This window comes from Lampris incognitus, chromosome 16, assembly GCF_029633865.1.
Source record: "Lampris incognitus isolate fLamInc1 chromosome 16, fLamInc1.hap2, whole genome shotgun sequence".
NCBI classification, from domain to species: domain Eukaryota; kingdom Metazoa; phylum Chordata; class Actinopteri; order Lampriformes; family Lampridae; genus Lampris; species Lampris incognitus.
Genome location: NC_079226.1, coordinates 17,242,180 through 17,260,502, shown reverse-complemented (window position 1 = coordinate 17,260,502; position 18,323 = coordinate 17,242,180). Strand labels below are relative to the sequence as shown.

The 18,323-nt window shown below is 47.1% G+C and overlaps 1 protein-coding gene across 1 annotated transcript in view; it reads left to right on the top strand.

The window, feature by feature from the left end:
* Positions 1 to 580: 580 nt before the first annotated feature.
* The window catches only part of fndc5a (fibronectin type III domain containing 5a), a 74,996-nt gene continuing 57,253 nt past the window's right edge, over positions 581 to 18,323 (top strand). Inside the window, exon 1 of the mRNA XM_056295359.1 lies at positions 581 to 708. Within this exon, the coding sequence (XP_056151334.1) occupies positions 581 to 708 (128 nt within the window). The remainder of the gene's footprint in view (positions 709 to 18,323) is intronic.

Genomic DNA, 18,323 nt, shown 5'->3' with positions numbered 1-18,323 from the left:
GGTTGCCTGTATTGTTGCTTCTGTGAGTTACTAAATGCAGCAAATGTGCAGGTATGCAAGCTGTATAGGTGGCGAGACGGAAATAAACATGACCAATAGTTTCTATCAGACCTACGAGAGGACATTTCTGGCAAGGGGCCTTCTCCAAGTCTTCCCTCGTTCACGTCTCTTAGCATCGGTTGTTGTTGTTAAGACACAGATGGCGTCAAAAGATGAGGTTTGCGACTCCAGCGGCTTTGTTATGTTGCCGACCATCCCAGAGCCCCTGCCACTCAAGGAAGGAGTGAGGAGCATGCTGTACAGGAGGGCAAACGTTGTGTTGGCTTGCACAAACCCCCTTCCTCCACCCTTAACTAGTTTTTTACGAGGGGAAAACAAAAACAGAATAGGCAAAATTTGTTTATAAAATACATAAACATAAAAACTGAATTTGAAAAATTATGCAGAATTAACAGCATGCAAAATCCCCCATCACCGTTAAACTACAACCCCCCCCCCCCGACACACTCTGTCCCTGTGCACGTCAGAGCAGCACTGCCATGAGGTGAGGAGCACAGAGAGGTGGTGCACAAAACAATTCATGGGGAAGCAACAAGGGGGCTTCGCTAGCATCCTGAACAAGGACCGCCGCTCCCTGCCACCGCAAAGTGTCCAGCGGCAGCGAACACCAGGTATCTACACAGAGAGCAGCAACGACCCCAAACGCAGGTAAGAAGTGCTTTATCTCACCCCCAGCCCCCCCTCCCTCCCCACCCACCTTGTTATTTAGCTATCAGTTGGTAATGCTGGGCCACAAAACCGGCTGTTGAATTGTAAAGCAGTGTGAGTCGTAAGTGTAGGGTCAACTGAGTGGTGGAGTCAAGAGACACGTGTTGGCTTTTTAGATGGGGTGGGATGGGGGGGACCCCAGTTTCTAAACTGGGAAGGTTGACATTATTTATGAGGAGGATCTTTCCTCTGGTGACTTTCTTTTTCTCTCTCTCCTCTCTCTCTCTCTCTTTGCGTGGGCTATACCGTATGCATATTTAATCGACGAGTGGGCAGCAATAATTGTAAAAGCTGGCTGACCAAGTGAGGCAAAGAGATGAGAGTGGTTGGGGGACTTCATCAAAAGAGGGGCTAGGTCATCCTGGACTACAACCTGCAAAAACTTGACTTCACTGCGCTCATCCGACGCCGTTCTGCCTCTCGTCTGGACAACCAAGGCTACAAGTCAATATATAGCACCAGTATTGCCCATCGTTTCATGGCTTTTCGAGATAAACTGTGTAGAAAAGTTGCATTTGTGCATCGAAATTGGCTACGTGGAACTGTTGGGAGCAAACCTCCTGCGTTTTGTTTCATATGAAACGACGAAATTCTTGGCGATCTTGTACGGAGGCGAGATGAGCATCCCTCACGCTTCCGTGCCTCGGATTTTATAAAGAATTGTACTCTTCTGCGGGTCATTTAGGGGGTTTTGAACCACGAAGGCTGTGTGTGAACGGACAGTTTTGCAGGATTTTTCTTCTTCTTCTTCTTCTTCTTTTTATTTCAAGCTTGAGTCAATAGGCGGTCGTACACAAAGCCGGAGCACGTCTCGTCGCGTCTGCAGCAGTTTGGAGAGTCGCCGGAGAGCACCACCTCCGGGTAGTATAGCCCACGGTGGCACGGGTGATGATGGGCATGCATCTAGTTGGTGGCTGCGGCTCGACTTTCCACCGCGGACCGGCCGAATCATCAGCAAGACCGGCGTAGAGACCAGCCGTCGTGTGTTATAACGCTCGCGCGTCTGAATTCCGGCTGAAACGGCTCCGCGGGGGGCTTCGCGTGTAAAGCGACGCTCGTCTCACGTACCCACTGTTGAGCGTCGATCGGCGCCTGTGAAGCGCTGTCCCGGGTGCCGGTGGGGGGGTGGGGGTGGGGGGGTGTGCCTGGCGCGATGTTAGGATGGCTACATCTGCAACAACAGCTCTGAGGTCGAGAGTCCCGCAGCTCTGCTAAGCTTGTCGCCTTTTTTTGTCTCAGCCGAGACAATACGCATGAACTGACGCGAATGCCGAGCAACACCTGGGTGGTTAACAAGAGCCCCGGTCAGAGTAAATGGGATCGCGCATCCTCCGAGTGTCGGAAAGATGGAGAGATTTTTCCTTCCCGCCGCACCGCTGCTCATCCTCAGCTGCCTCGGCGTCTCACGGGTCACAGCGGGTAAGTTTATGTTTATGTGCAATTACAGGAGGTTGCCGTGTGTGTCTCTCCACACAGCAACATGCGTCGGAGCCTTGCAGAGAAAAGAGATGATTCAGCTGCCCCCTTCAAACGCGCAAAACGGGGGTGGGGGTGGGGAGGGGGGTTGCATCGGCACCTATGCAAAATAATAATTGGTTAAGTGGATGGGTTTTATGTATGCCACTGGTCTGAATTCGTGCGTCGTCTGCATGCGTGACGCCACGCAGCCCGTTGTCTTCGTGGCTGACTGTTCGTAGCGCACTGGTGACACATCCGCGTTGTCATCTAACGAGACGAATATCAAGGGTCACGCGACATCGCTCGGTTAATGAACTAGATCCGTTTTTAATCAGATTGAGGCCTCCCTGCGTGTGCACGTAACCCGGGAATCCACGGAGAAGGACGGCGGCTTCAAACGGCTGTCCCCGGGGTTTGATTACACGCAGACACACACGACGATGAAGATAAGTGAGGATGAGCTGACCTATCACAAACTACTCGACTGACTGTGCACCCGGGCGACTGCGTGCGCGTGCGCGTGTACAAATCTCGTCTGCGTGTTTACGGTCGCCTGTGCAGGTTTCACCAGAGCCAGGCTGACCTTTGAATTTGATTTCAGCCACACGCTGCACTACGTACCACTGAACCAGTGGTGGTTGGTGCTAACGTTTCTTTTTTTTGGGGGGGGGGCGCAATTTACCTTGGCGCAGCACACCTGACAGCTGCTTTAATGACCACACAGTCACAGAGTTATTAAGAAGATACATTGTCCTTCATTGCGCGCCCCCCCACCCACCCACCAAAAAATATTTTTTAGCACCACCACTGACTGAACACAATAGAAACCTGTCGGTCTTCGCACTATTTTTCAAGAGCAATGTGGAGCACACTTTTAAATGCAAGTTTATTCTTAAAATGTCCAAATAAGATCAACACTGGATGTACAACTGCATCTTTCACAAAGACGTGTAGTGTACACTTCATTACTCCTAGCATACACTTGGTCATTGCTCCTGACGGTATACTGTATTAGACTGTGCCATGCAATGTGCCATTGGCATGGCACAGTCTAATACAGTATACAGTGTAATACAGTATACTGTATTAGACTGTATTAGACTGTGCCATGCAAATGGCACATTGCATGGCACAGTCTAATACAGTATACAGTGTAATACTGTATACTGTATTAGACTGTATTAGACTGTGCCATGCCAATGGCACATTGCATGGTATTTGAGCTACAAGATTGATTTTTAAAAGTGTTCCAGTCAGATAGTTCCATGGAAACGCCAGCGATGCATACCCCGCGTGGTTTGCAAGTGTTTGGGAAAACGTAGTCTTGAGCTGCACCCCCCCCCCCAGACACACACACACACATACATACATACAGACACACACATACATATGTACATGTACACAGTGGGAATTTCACCACTTTCACTGTGAACAAGCACCACAAATCACACTGACACACTCTTGCAATCAGAATGCATTTCTGGCCTGCTCGGCACCCTCCAGTTGCACAATCTTTCCACCGGTAATGGATTATAGCGCCCCTGTGCCCTCCTTTTACATGCCAAGCTTGCATCTCTCCTCATAGTGCACATTCCAGCACTCACACGTGTACACTATTTCATTTACACTTTAATGACACAGAATTTGCTGAGCGCACATATGCACATACTCTCTCTTTCCATCTTTCTCCTCCGGCTAACGCACCCCCCCCCCCAACACAAACAGAAGCATACAGGAAAACACACACACACACAAGCCTATGAGGAGAACCTCGCTCGATATGAACACAGCACAGCTCGACGGGCAGAAAATGGCATGCCTATAATGAAAACTGGGTCTCACAGCTACATTCTGATTGTATCAGTCAAGTCAATACAGCCTGCATGCATGCCAAAGCCCTTCAGGAGACCATATGCTTACAGAACGATACAGCATGACATGAAAGTAGAGAGATGGTTCAACACAGTACACCTGTATATAGTAGATAAAGCACACAACTTTTAGGAAACGTCACGCACTGAACAGAGCCCCCCCCCCTCCAAAAAAAGAGCTGAAATTGCCCACTGTTCCTCATTCGCCATGGCAAAGATAAAGGTTCTTTTCAAAAACAACAAAGACATCACGTCCTGAAACATTTTCTGGTGCACAATGAAGTGGGATGGTGACAGACATCATGCCAGCGTTGCTTTTTTTCTTTCTTTTTAATCAGGTAATTCAAATTTACAGATTGAAATGAAACCACGGAGCGTGGCGGTCTATTGGTCGGGCGTCCCTACAGACACAATTGGCCGTGTCTGCGGGTGGGAAGCCGGATGTGGGTATGTGTCCTGGTCGCTACACTAGCACCTCCTCTGGTCGGTCGGGATGCCTTTTCGGGGGTCTGGGGGGGGGGACTGGGAAGAATAGCGCGATCCTCCCACGTGCTACATCCTCCTGGCGAAACTCCTCACTGTCAGGTGAAAAGAAGCGGCTGGCGACGCCACATTTATTGGAGGAGGCATGTGGTAGTTGCGGCCTTCCCCGGATCGGCAGAGGAAGTGGAGCAGCGAATTGGGGGGGGGGGGTCCCAAATCAAAGAGAGAAGAAATGAAACCACAGATCAGGCGGGACAGGTGTTGCCTGTCTTGGGAATGCATAGTGTTTCTTTTTCGCTCTGCTGTGTGACAATTCATCGTGATGAAGCGATAGCTAGAGACCTCAACATCGATGGAGGGGGGAGAGGTGGAGTGACGGAGGGGTGTGGGACTGCACCGCGGCACTATAAACTTCACAGTGCGGGGGACATTTGTACGGCGTCTGTGTTCGCAGTGACTCATAAACCGTAAGTGGTCATCCGTTGGGAAGGGACAGGTAATGTTTTCCACTTAAAATGTAAACAGAGGCTCAAACGCTGATCTTAACGAGGTCATAAATTCTCGCTGCCAAGTCCTCCATCCCCGACAGCTCTGCCTTTGAAAGAGAAAATCATTGAATCGGTCAATAAATTTAACACTGATGCCATTGGTACACAGGATCAGGGCAAGACTCGTTGATACAGAAGTTAAGAGGAAAACATTAATCTCATCTTATATTGCCTTCTAGACCCCAGTATTTTAATGCTGTGAACCAACCAGCCATGGAAAACCTGGCAACCTCTGGTCAGGCGTCCCTACAGACACAATTGGCCGTGTCTGCGGGTGGGAAGCCCGATGTGGGTTATGTGTCCTGGTCCAACGCCGTGTATAGAAAGAGTCTGGCCATCCATTGATCTTTGCAACACGCGCTGTAATTGGCTGAGCGCCTGTCACGTGCCTGACGGGCGCCATGTTGCCTACCAACGTCTGGCTCTGTCATCATGACGTTTCATGATTTTTCCTGCGTTTTCGGCCCATTTCCCGCCGATTTGTAGCAGTTGAAGGGGAAACGGTGTGTTGTGCGGCTTGGGGATGTTCTGTTCGGCCAGGACAAGGCCTTATGATGCATCGATTTCCACGGGATGCACAAAGGAGGGCAGTTTGGACCGGGAAGATTCGCAGGCTGCGCTGGTCCCCCTCAGCTTATCCCTACTTGTGCTCGGTGAGTTCATTTCAGTGTTTACGATTTTTCGATAAACCAACTTCCCGAGAGCAATCCAAGAGTCTGTAAGGTACTAATGTGTGGAAATCAGTTGTGTAGCACATCCAAGCCATGTGTAACCGTTGACAGAAATCAGGCAAATGTAAACAGTGTCAGATTGTCATATGGGATGGATTGAGTGACAGGCCTGAGCTTGAGCCGAGGCAGTGTGTGGATAGTGTTGAGATAAACTAGACAAGAGCCCCTGTACAGAACTGACGCTGTACTGGCTAAACCTCAAAATAGGTAGGCCTAATATTCCTCAAGTGTCCCTGATATTATTGCTCATCATCATTCACTAGTAGCCTACTGAACGTTTCAAAATATGTAATACTGGTACTGATCACCAATTTACCCACCACACCAGTAGTGTAGTAGATAAAAACTAAAGTCTCTGGAGTAAATTCTTTGGGGTGAAATCTACATGGATGCAGCAGAGGCCCCTGCTCAGTGCCTGCGACTGTGTTATGACCGCTGGAATATTACATTACTTCAGAGCTTCTGCCACAGGCCTAAAACTCTGTGTGTGTGTGTTTGGGGGGACGGGGGGCTTTCAGAATTCTCCCTGCCATAAATTTTTGAGGGGAAATCTGGGCAGTTTTGGACGACCTTGCATTTTGTGACAGGAGTCCAGCAATCACATTATCAATGAAGCCAGCTTGTAACATTAAATGTAATACGCCTTTTATTTTTAGAAATAACACGCTCCAGCTGTCAAACTTTCTATATCTGTGCATCACAGCTATTGTTTCCTCTTCTATATCTGTGCATCACACCTATTGTTTCCTCTTCTATATCTGTGCATCACACCTATTGCTTCCTCTTCTATATCTGTGCATCATACCTAATATTCACGCAAATGTGCACTTACTGCTGGCTAACTGCTAATTGTGGACAACTCATGCCCTACCCATAAGAAATCTCAAAAATCATTAACTTTGCCTTAAATTTAGAGACCTTTTACTGTACACGACTTTAGGAAGACCAGAAAGCAAGCCCAAACCCAAACGCTCGGAGTATCGATCTCTATACGGCATCAACAGTAGTCGGGCAAAAGCAAAGTGTAAACAAATACATGTGGGCGAATGTAACGTCCCAGCAAACATGCCCGTGTGGGCCCACTGTGAGTACGTGTGGGTTTACTGTGAGGCAATGTGGGCAGGGGCAAACCTGCACTAATCCCACATGGGCCCCATGTGGTTGGACAATGTGGGGCCCACAGTAGTTTTGCCCTTTGAGGCCCCTATGTGGACTTATTGTGGGCAAGCCCAACTGTGCCCCTGCCCACAGTAAGCCCATATGGGCCCCCTGTGGGTCAGCCCATGCGGGGCCCACAGCAGTTTTGCCCTTTGAGGACCCCATGAGGGCTTTCTGTGGGCAACCCACTGTGGTCTTGCCCACAGTAAGCCCACATGGGCCCCCTGTGGGTCAGCCCATGCGGGGCCCACAGCAGTTTTGACCTTTGAGGTCAACCCCCAGTACAGTTAAAATGTTTTAAGATTACAACAACTGCTTTAGGGTAAGCGGTACTCAAACTTTTTATTTACCGCCCATGCCCAATGCTGCATATAGTCAGACCTCTGCAAAAATGACAGTAAACTGTAAACAAGTTGTCCAAGGTATAACTGGTCCATCCTATACTTAACTAAAACTGCCCATCCAACAAGACAAGTACCGTCTCAACTTTCTGGTTTGTCGCAGCTGTTTCATAATATAGTTAAGAGAAAGAACACTAGTTTTTTTGTTAATTTTTTGTCCCTTAAATTTTCCCATAGAGCAGCTCATGCTATTTTTTAACCAACTTAATTACAAAGTAACTATTACTCATAACTTTACAATTTTAATAATTTTGAACCATCAGAGATTTAGTGAACATACACACACAGCAACTTATTGTAGTCTCATATAGTCTGCAATACATCTGACATGTTGTGCATGTGTGCAGTAATAAACTTGACACACTCCATCACTCTAGCAGTACACAAGTAAATATAGCCTATAGCCCTGGTTCAGTTTGGGCTTGGTCACGAGGTGGTGCCAATCCTCATTACTTTAAATACTCCAAGAAGTTGGATTTGGGTTGGATTTGGGAGTAAACGGAATTGACTCGACTCGATCTCTCCGTCTCCTCATTACTGCACTCCCACAACATACAGATAATTTTGGCTTTACTTGCCCAGGTTTCGAGATATCTCTGGTTCGAGATTTGCCTCTACCCCAACAGGTGAATGGAATTTCATTTGTGATACTCACAGCAATGAACATCTGTTAATCCATCCATAATCCATCTGTACATATTAGTTCCAGTGAAACCTGTACATAGTGAGGTCTATGGATGTGTGACAAAAAGCAGCCGGGTCACAGCATCCGAGGTGGAAGCTGCCATCAAAATGTGGCTCAGAAATGCCAGGGATAGAGACGGAGGAAGGAGCAGAAGGAGCAAAAAATAAATACATTTAATGTTTGGGGTTTTTTTTAGATTTAATGTTCTTATGGTGTTCAAATGGGGTTCTATGTTTGTTGTTCTGTTTTATAAAAGCATTTAATTTGGTATATAGTTTTGTTTTTCAATTCCAATTGTTTCCAATTTTCAATAAATTCTTTCTTCGTATAATTTATATTTTCTTCATTTTTTTGTTTGAGCTGGCTGTCAATAAATGTCACTAGCATACCAGGTACACATGGGGCACTACGGGCCCGTGTAGGACCACTGCTCCCAGCCCAAAGTGTGGGCATACTATGGGCATGCTGCGGGCCCACAATGGGTCCCACTGAGGGCCCACTCTGATTAGTCTGGGCAGCCCACATGTGCCCCGCATTTCATGCCGGTAACGGGGCCCACAGTGGGCTGCCCACAGTGAGCCCTCTGTTCCTGCCCGCAGTGGTCCCACATGGGCCCCAAAGAGGCATGTTTGCTGGGGTATTGCCCTGTTGCTCTCCTGCTGATGACGTATACCAACCTGCATCCTGGTCAGAACCAATCAGAAGCCTCTAGGCCAATGCGTTCTCCATTGTTATGTCATTTGGGGGAAAAGATTCACAGCCCGGGTGGGGCCCCCTGGATCCGCGCATGTTATAGGTTTAACCAGTACCGTCCAGTTCACTCACGCTGACTTCAACTTCACTCACAATGCTCGAAATGTCCCCGCTTGACGCATCCTTTCCATCATGCCCGCCACTGCGATTGTCATGCCTACCGCACCATAGCCACGCCCACCTTGCCTGAGACCGTCACCCGGCACCACATCTCTGTTTTCCCTCATTTCTTTGAAAGTGCAGCTTGAGAGATCATGAAGTGGGTGCGATTTTGAACAGCATGCATGAGGTTGGTAAGCAATGTGGCGCCCGTGTAGCCGGTTGGCCAGACTCTCTCTCTATACACGGCGATGCCCTGGTCGCTGCACTACCGCCTCCTCTGGTTGGTTGGTCGAGGCACTTGTTCGGGTGGGGGGGACTGGGGGGGAACAGCGTGATCCTCCCACGCGCTACGTCCCCCTGGCGAAACTCCTCACTGTCAGGTGAAAAGAAGCAGATGGCGATTCCACATGTATCGGAGGATGCATGTGGTAGTCTGAAGCCCTCCCCAGAGCGGCAGAAGGGGGGGAACAGCAACCGGGACGGCTCAGAAGGGGGGGGGTAATTGGGCGGATACAATTAGGGAGAAAACGGGGGAAATTCCAAAAAAAAGAAAAAGAAAAGAAAATCTGGCAACTTCCTAATCCGGCCACAAATTATCGGTGACTTCAGTATATTACGTGTCAAATGCCAAGCCATCTACTGCCAATACCAAGGAGTTATAGGCCTCAGCTTCGGAAGCCAAGATTTTAAAAACCACCCGTCATCTCCTCTCTCACACTGAGCCGCTATCGCGCCAGAAATTGGCTTATATCTGTGATGTTTCCTCCCGTCAGGAAATCATCGCCTTTTACAGTTGTAGATATGCGGAAGAAGCCGGGGGGGTGATGCGCTTACCAAATTTTCCCTTCTCCCCGAGAAAATCCTCCAGTGCGCTCCTCACCATGTGCATACAAAGCCCTCTGTCTGATCAACTGCGTCTAAGCGTTACACGTCAACGTGGACAGCTCGTATTCATGTAGCAGGCTCGACCCCGGGACGCAAACGCCGCTATCACCGGCTTCAACGCGTGCACGTGCGACAACGTGCATCGGGGGGCTATCGGAACAAGCGAGTATTTTGTGACGCATGGTTGTCGGTGTCTGAATGTAGTCTTGGTCTCCTGATTTGACCCCAGGCCTACTGGTGATCTAGACCAGCCTTGAGATCAGCAGCGTCATCAGCACTGTCTCCCCTGAAGGGATTATTGATAGGGAAGAAGAGATCGTGCGTGCGTGTGGGTGTGTGCGTGCGTGCGTGCGTGCGTATGTGTGTATGTGTGCACATGCCTATGTTTTTGCATGTATGCACCTTTCCTGTGTTTGTATGCCTGTAAGCATCCATGCATACACAGTCGAGCTACGAGTTCAAAAAGACATTATACAATCTACTGACACGCTGACGTACTAATGGCTCATTGTTTCATCCCTTGCCTGCTGCTCATCACAGATTTGTTTAACAAATTGTTTATCAGACGTATTCTTCTGAATCGTTTTTAGATTGTGTGCCTTCAATTAGTACAATTTGGATTCTGGTAATGCAGCGTCTACTGTGTTATTACAAGAGGGCAATAACAATAAAACTGGAAAGTAACTGCTACGGTAAAATAAGGTTTTAAGCTGCAGAAGTAACATATTCACCCCCATAGGAGCTCTGTGACCACCTTTTAATGAAACAAAGCAAAGTTAATGAGGGGGGTCTTTGTCATTACACACACACACAAAAACAAACAAGAGAAAACACCAGCTCCGGCTCCATAATGAGTCTTTTTGTGTGTTGTAGTGCATTAATATTTGTTTTCTGTGGTCATGTGTATATTTGCTGTGCAAACTTGTGTGTGTGTGTGTGTGTGTGTGTGTGTGTGTGTGTGTGTGTGTGTGTGTGTGTGTGTACCAGGTTTTTCTATCCTACCCATAAGGATAGAAAAACCCGAAACCACCTACCTTGTGGAGACATTTTATGGGTCCCTGTGAGGAAAAGGGTCTAGTTTAGGGTTAGGACTTGGGTTTAGGGATAAGGTTAGAAGTAGGATTAGGTTAAGGTTGGGGTAAGGATTAAGGTTAGGCATGTAGTTATGATGGTTAAGGTTAGGGGTAAGGGTTAGGAATGAATGTAGTCAATGAGGGGTCCCCACAAGTATAGGGTGGCATGGTGTGTGTGTGTGTGTGTATGCAAGCTGCATGCATCTCTAGTCGCTGAGCCTGAGCCCTACAAAACAGGGATGAAGTCTTTCCAGCTGGACTTACTTAACAGAGTCGGTGTATTTTTGGAACATTAAGAATCGAAGCTGTTGGGTGAAGAGCTGGAGAAGATCCTGCCCTTCTCCAGCCTGTCTGTCTGTACACAAACCAGCCCAGACGAAAAGACTAAACGTGTAATTTGCCCTTTTATAATAGTGCCGAACTTTATTTGTGTGGCGCTTTTTCAAAACAGGGTACAAAGTGCTTCACAGAACAGAATAAAACAGGGTTAAAGAGGACATGCAAAGGACATTGTAAGAGAATAAAATACAAAGCACTAAAAAATAACGCCATAGAATATGAGCGAAAGGGAAGGGAGCAATTTGTTAACAGAAGCAAATGCAAAAAAAATATATAACATAAAATAAAACCACTAGGCAAAAGCTTTTACGTAAAAGAGAGTTTTTATAAGAGACTTAATAGAAGTCAATGAATTTCCTCATCTGAGATTCACAGGCAGGAAGTCCCACAGCCGAGGGGCCCGGACACCGCTGGTGATAAGGCGTGTGTTAGGAGCACGATTCAAGATTCAATAATTCATTGCCATATTAGCTCTGCAGTTAATGTGGAATTCAGCAATACTACATACAATGAGTGTGCACAGAAACATAATTCAGTTAATGCAGCCATGTGGCCCATGCCCTTAGAGTGACAACCAGAAGTGCATGTGTTTAAGGAGACTACACTTGCGCAATGAGTGAAGCATTTAGGATGCAGATTGCTGCAGGGTAAGTGCTATTGTGGAAGCAAGATGTGCTGGTCTTGATACTGCAGAGTGTTTTACGCGATAGGAGATGATTGAATAGGGGGGATCGGCCGGGTGTGAGAAGTCATTTTAATGTTTTAAAACACTTCCGCTGAATGCAAATATGCTGTAATTCAGATGATGATTCAGGTAGCCAAGGATCTCAGGCCCACAGGGGACTAACAGGTCTGCAGTGTAACTCGGAGCGCGGCCTTGTAAAGCTTTAAAATTTATTAGGTAAAATCTTCAAAATCAACTCTAAATACTACAGGCAACCAGTGAAGACAGGCAAGGATGGGTGTAATATGGCCTCGTCTCCTAGTTAAAAGTCTGGCAGCGTTTTGTACCAGCCGGCGGCAGGAAGCGGCTTTCTGGCTCAGCCTTGAGTATAGTGAGTTACGGTAATCTAAACATGAAGAAATAAATACATGGATGAGCTTTTCGAGGTCTGTAGACGTTATGAAGGACCTAATTTAAGCGATGTTCCTCAGCTGAAGAAAACACGTACAATTCTGGTTATTCGGCCACCAAAAGAGAAATTATAGGGTCAAAAGAAATCATCCCCAAATTACAGACAGCAGATATAACAATTAACTTTTGTGCATTAATTGCCCCATAGTAAATTGGTTGAAATGAACAGGGTTGAATCAAAACCTTTCCAAAAATGTAATTCATAGTCTACCATCTAGCAGTGCCTCTACTGAGTCTTGCTATAAATACCCTTCTGCTTCTTCTTCTTCTTTTTTACCCTTCTGCTTCTGCTGTTGCGCTTTCCTTTGGTATCGCGTCACCCTTTTATTTCCAAGAAGCCTCATTCACACTCTCTTTCTGGCAGAGATGAAGACAGTCGGCCTTGTAGTTGACAAAAGGGCTGTAATTTTTTTGCCCAAAATTCTAACACTCCTCCGAACGTAGCGGGAAAATTTTTTAATATTCGAACTACAATAACCTGTTCGAATTCAAAACTGTTTGAAGTAGTTTGCCTGGTGAAAAATTATGGTGAACATTTCACCATAAGCTTGACCTACTGCGTGCCCTATTGATCTATCAGTAAACTTTTTTTAACCTATCAGTAAACTAAGCTACTGATGTTACGTTGTCGCTAGTGTCCTCCATTTTACCTTTGATGTTGTCGTCATTCATTCAGACGACAGTATAATGTCAAAAAGTATAATGTAAACAACAACAACAAACCCACACGGTTGCACTGCTGTGTCGCATTGCCTCTGGTACAATGAGGCATTTATTTTAATCATTTTTAATCTGATTGTACTTGTTTTGTTTTTTTACACAGTTCTATGTAGTTGTTTTTTTGTTTTTGTTTTTACCTGTTGGAACCGCGCATAAAGACCAGACTGCATTATGGTACTGCATGTATTATGATACTGCATGTATTATGATACTGCATGTATTATGAATGGCGGGGGCGCGAAATCGAATTCATTGAAACGATTTGCGTGTCATTTCAAATTTCATTCTCTAGCTTGATTTTTGGATAAAGTGCCAGCCCTGGTTGACAGTGAGAGCAAATACGCTTAAAGCTAGGAGCTTGGGCGTAACCATTGTGATTAATGCCTAGTCAATATCTCCGCCCATATGAAAATGCAAAAAGACGCTACACAGTGAATGTGCCTTCAGGAGCATGCAACACCAACAGGGGGCGACATAACCTTAACCCTTAACATGCTGATGTGGCAATGGCACTTTTCTGACGCAGTCTGGAGTCTGTCGCATTGATTTAGATGTGTATGGCCTGGTGGGGGGCTTAAGCTCTTATTCGGGGAGGGGGTGTATAAGCTGCCATTTGGAATAAATGGAACGCATGAAAATGTGCTTGACGGCTTAGATTGCATCGGGATCTTCTTTGTGTTTGTACTTGTGTGTGTGTGTGTGTGTCTGTCTGTCTGTCTTATCTGTCTGTGTGCTCGTAACTGGTCTTTCAACAGGTTCTCAGTTTCTCCTCTTTCTCCAGTTCCCCTCAGCAGCCCAGCCAAGCAAAAAAATTGTGTTTTTATTTGTCACTGGGCAGTAAAGTCCTGAGGGGAGCAGCCCAGATGGTTTCTATTACACTAGAGCAGGCGGCAGCAGGGGACACAGACACACACACAGGTGGGCCTCTCTGAGTTTACCTGTAGCTCTACCATTCCCGCGTCTCCAAACCCCTCAGACACACTTTCTTTTTGGTCTCTATTGCTTTAATTCACTTCCCTTTATAATCCCTAATTTTTCACACATTTCATTTCCCACATCCATCATCATTACGTCTTTAAGTGTGTGTGTGTGCGTGTGTGTGTGTTGTCTCGTCTCTGTAAGAAGATGGAGATTACCAAAGAGGAAAAGAAGTGGAAGCACATGTATGTGTGTATGCGATAACTGTGATTGTGCCTGTCTGTCTGTGTATGTCAGTACACCTCCTCGCCATACTCTGTGCTGAAAGCTGCAGGCCTGCAGCTGCTGGCGTCGAACCCCAGCCCCAGGGGTCGGTCAGTCACAAGGCACTACTACACCCCCTTCCACCACGGTGCCGTCTCCTGGCTAACCAGAGAGAGAGACAAAGAGACACAGAGAGAGAGAGTGTGTGTGTGTGTGTGTGTGTATGTGAGAAGGAGAGAGGGCAAAGAGCATGGGGGGGTGGGGGGGGTCAGAGGAGGGGAAACGGAAACAGAGTAAAAGGGCACCAGAGATCGAACTATAGAGTCTATAACGAGAGGAAGAGAGACCCAGGGAGAGAAAGGGACGTGAAACGAAAGCGAGAAAGAAACAAAGGGAGTACAAGAGAATCACAGAGATGAAATCCTCTCCCCCGCCGCCTGTCTCTTTTGCACAGCTGTCCACCCAGGAAGTGATGCTTTACTTAACCAGCTTCGTCCATGTCCTCAGCAGAGTCCACAGAGATGGACATGGAGAAGGAGTGAGAGACAGGAGAGAACTAAAAGAGGAGCGGAAGAGAGAACAACAGAAAAAAAGCTTAGCGTGAAGTGAACTACGGGAATTTAAATTGGTGTACTATCAGGCAGCAATATCACATTCATAACCCTGTATCAAACTCTAAGCTCCTTTACATTATCTATCCCCTTCCACGAATAACAGTGCTGCTCCCCAGCCAAAGAGGGGGTGATTTGGGTGAGATTTCATTAACAACGGGCTTGTCAAATAATCAGCCTCTCGGCACTCGTTCTCCTTTTTTGTGTTAGCTAGCCAACATCATAAGTCTATACAACACTGCATTGATTTTCATACCCTGCCTTTTGACATTTAATTAGAGAAGAGTGTGCGTGTGTGCGTGGTGTGTGCGTGTTTGGCATAAAGGAGAGGCAGAGAGAGATGGAGGAGAGAGAGAGATGCTATTTTGCACCTCCACGCTTTTCTAGTCCCCTTGGCCAGCGGGGTTGAAAAATTCATTTCCTAAGAGTAAATAACTTATTTCTCTACAAAGGGAGGAAATGACCCTTAGGTGTGTTTATTTGATGATTCTGGCTGGTGGCGAGCTACTGTTTACAAAGAGAGAATGGACCATAGCATATGGACAACTCTATATGTACGCCCCAGAAACGCACACAGACACACACACCGTCTGCATGCACATATATGCACACATGCAGGCTCTCCCAAACTGGGGGCCCTTAATGTCCGTAAAAAGATGGAGAAGTGGAACCCCTCCAAGGTTGCGGTCTAAATCTTAAATTGCAATCTAAAAGAGGGAAGGGCAACCGTCCTCCACACTAGTCCTTAATGGGCTCACAGCTACTCAGTGCAGAGCTGGTCCACGGGCGGCATATCTGCTTAGCCAGCCGATAGCATGAAGCTTATTGCCCATTCAGCACTGTCGAGAAGTTACCCAAGACCTCTTCCTTGTAGACCTTCCTTCTCTCTCACTGGGTGAGGTGGAACACACATGGAGCGGGTGTTAGAAACAGGGAGTGGGCCCTGCACACCAGGCTATGGAGGAGCAGCCAAAAAAGGCCTTTGCATAGTAGCAGCACATAGATATACAGAGTCAGAGAGACAGAGATGAAGCAAGAGAGACAGAAGGAGCATTAAAGCCACATGCCTCTTAACGTAAGATGTTGAAAACAAGCTTAGAAAAAAAGAAAGAAAAGAAGAGAAAAGCATAAGGCAGATTTCCGCTGGCCAGTAAGTAGTGGAGGTGTGTATAAAGGCTTTAGTGGCTGCTGAATACAAATGGCAGAAGAGTGAAAAAGGATACTTATACATGGGATAAAGGTTTGGAGACGGATCGAGAGAGGCGAGATTGAGATGGTTTGGACATGTGTGGAGGAGAGATGCTGGGAATACTGGGAGAAGGATGCTGAATATGGAGCTGTCAGGGAAGAGGAGAAGAGGAAGGCCAAAGAGAAGGTTTATGGATGTGGTGAGGGAGGACGTGCAGGGGGCTGGCATGACAGAGGAAGGATGCAGAGGACAGGAAGAGATGGAAACGGATGATCGCTGTGGCGCCCCCTAATGAGAGCAGCCAACAGTAGCAGTAGCAGTAGTAGTAGTGATAGTAGATACGTGGGATAAAGGCACCTTTGTCAAACATATGAGAAGAGAGCATGAAAGGGAGAGAGCGATGGCAGAGTAAACAGAAGGTATAAAATGGGGTCTCTCAAATATTTACCGCCTGTCTCATAAACCTGGTGAGCAGGCAGTAAATAGGCCGTTAAGAATGATTCCGTAACACAGAATGACTCTTACATATATACACATACCGGCTGGTGTTAATTATTCAAAGGTTGCTGTGAGCATCAAATAATCACATTAACTCCCCTCATCGAATTTCTCTCAGGAAACTTCACTCTTGCCCCCTGGAACTGCTGTGTGTGCCCGTGTGTGTGCCCGTGTGTGTGTGTGTGTGTGTGTGTGTGTGTGTGTGTGTAACTGCACATGCGCGCCCACATGTGTATAAAAGCATGTGTAGGTATTGGGAGTTTGCATCCACAAGGGCAAGAACACGTGCCAAGGTCTCCTTCCTCACATGCGGGGGGGGGGGGGGGGCAAACTGCGGATCAGCACAAAATCCTGATGGCTCTATCATGGCACATTAATTAGGAATGAGGGGAGCAAATGTGCCCGCCAACTGTATGTAATGGCGCGGGGAGGTAAACCCAAGAGCAAAGCAGCACAGCACTTCAGAGAGCTCAACGGCTCAATAACGTGCTAGAAAAAAAACGAAACAAGCGGCGCCGTAATTCCCCCGGCACCATCGGTAGCTTTAGCACCAGACAGGGCAGTGTTAATGAACACGTGCGAATTTATAGCCACTTTCTCCTCCGCGGCCTCATGCTAGCTCGCAGTGATGGCGGCCGCACCAACTTTAATTTCATTTCCCTACCAAAGTGCCCTTTCATTCTTAACGCCCTCTGCGTAAACACACACAAAACAGAGAGCCGCTAGTTTGTGTTGGAATACATGTGCACAAAAACTACACACGACTGCATGCAAAAACAGTTCAGAGGAAGAATATTATATGACCGCTTTGATTTTCAGCCCCGCCTGCTCGTTATTACCACTTGCATACAAAGTGACTCTGCTTAATTTATCGGTAACATGAGCTGAAGTGGCCTCACTTGCTGAACATGGATTACTGGCTGCGAAGAGCTTCATAAGAAAACTCGGGGGGGGGGGGGGATAGGAGCTAAGAAAAACCATCGGACCACTGTTCACTTCTTGATCACCACATAGTGGCTCCTTATTATGCAAGATAATGGTCAACTCTTATGCTAGTTCACAAGTCCGTGGCCTTCTCATTAAAATCCCTAGGATCTGTACTGGCCCAAGGGCCCGACGACTCTGAGAAATGTAGCCCTGAGTATTACAGAGCTAAAATGAGGTGGTTCACTCGTTGATATCCAGCTAGCTAGAAAATATAATTTTAAAAGAGCATCGTTTACATCCATCCATCCATTATCCAAACTGTTAATCCTGCTCTCAGGGTCGTGGGGATGCTGGAGCCTATCCCAGCAGTCATTGGGCAGCAGGCGGGGAGTCACCCTGGACAGGCCGCCAGGCAATTACAGGGCCCACACACACACACACACACACACACACACATTCATACCTAGGGACAATTTAGTAAGGCCGATTCACCTGACCTACATGTCTTTGGACTGTGGGAGGAAACCGGAGCACCCGGAGGAAACCCATGGAGACACGGGGAGAACATACAAACTCCACACAGAGGAAGACCTGGGATGACCCCCAAGGTTGGCCTACCCCGGGGCTCGAACCCAGGACCTTCTTGCTGTGAGGCGACCGCGCTAACCACTGCGCCACCGTGCCGCCCCATCATTTACATATCTCACTATATCAACCCCTTTTTCTATTTTTTTGCAAATTAATGACCTTTGGTAGCATCCTAATGCTGGCATTTTTTAAATTCTCAAGAGCTTACATCAAGTTCG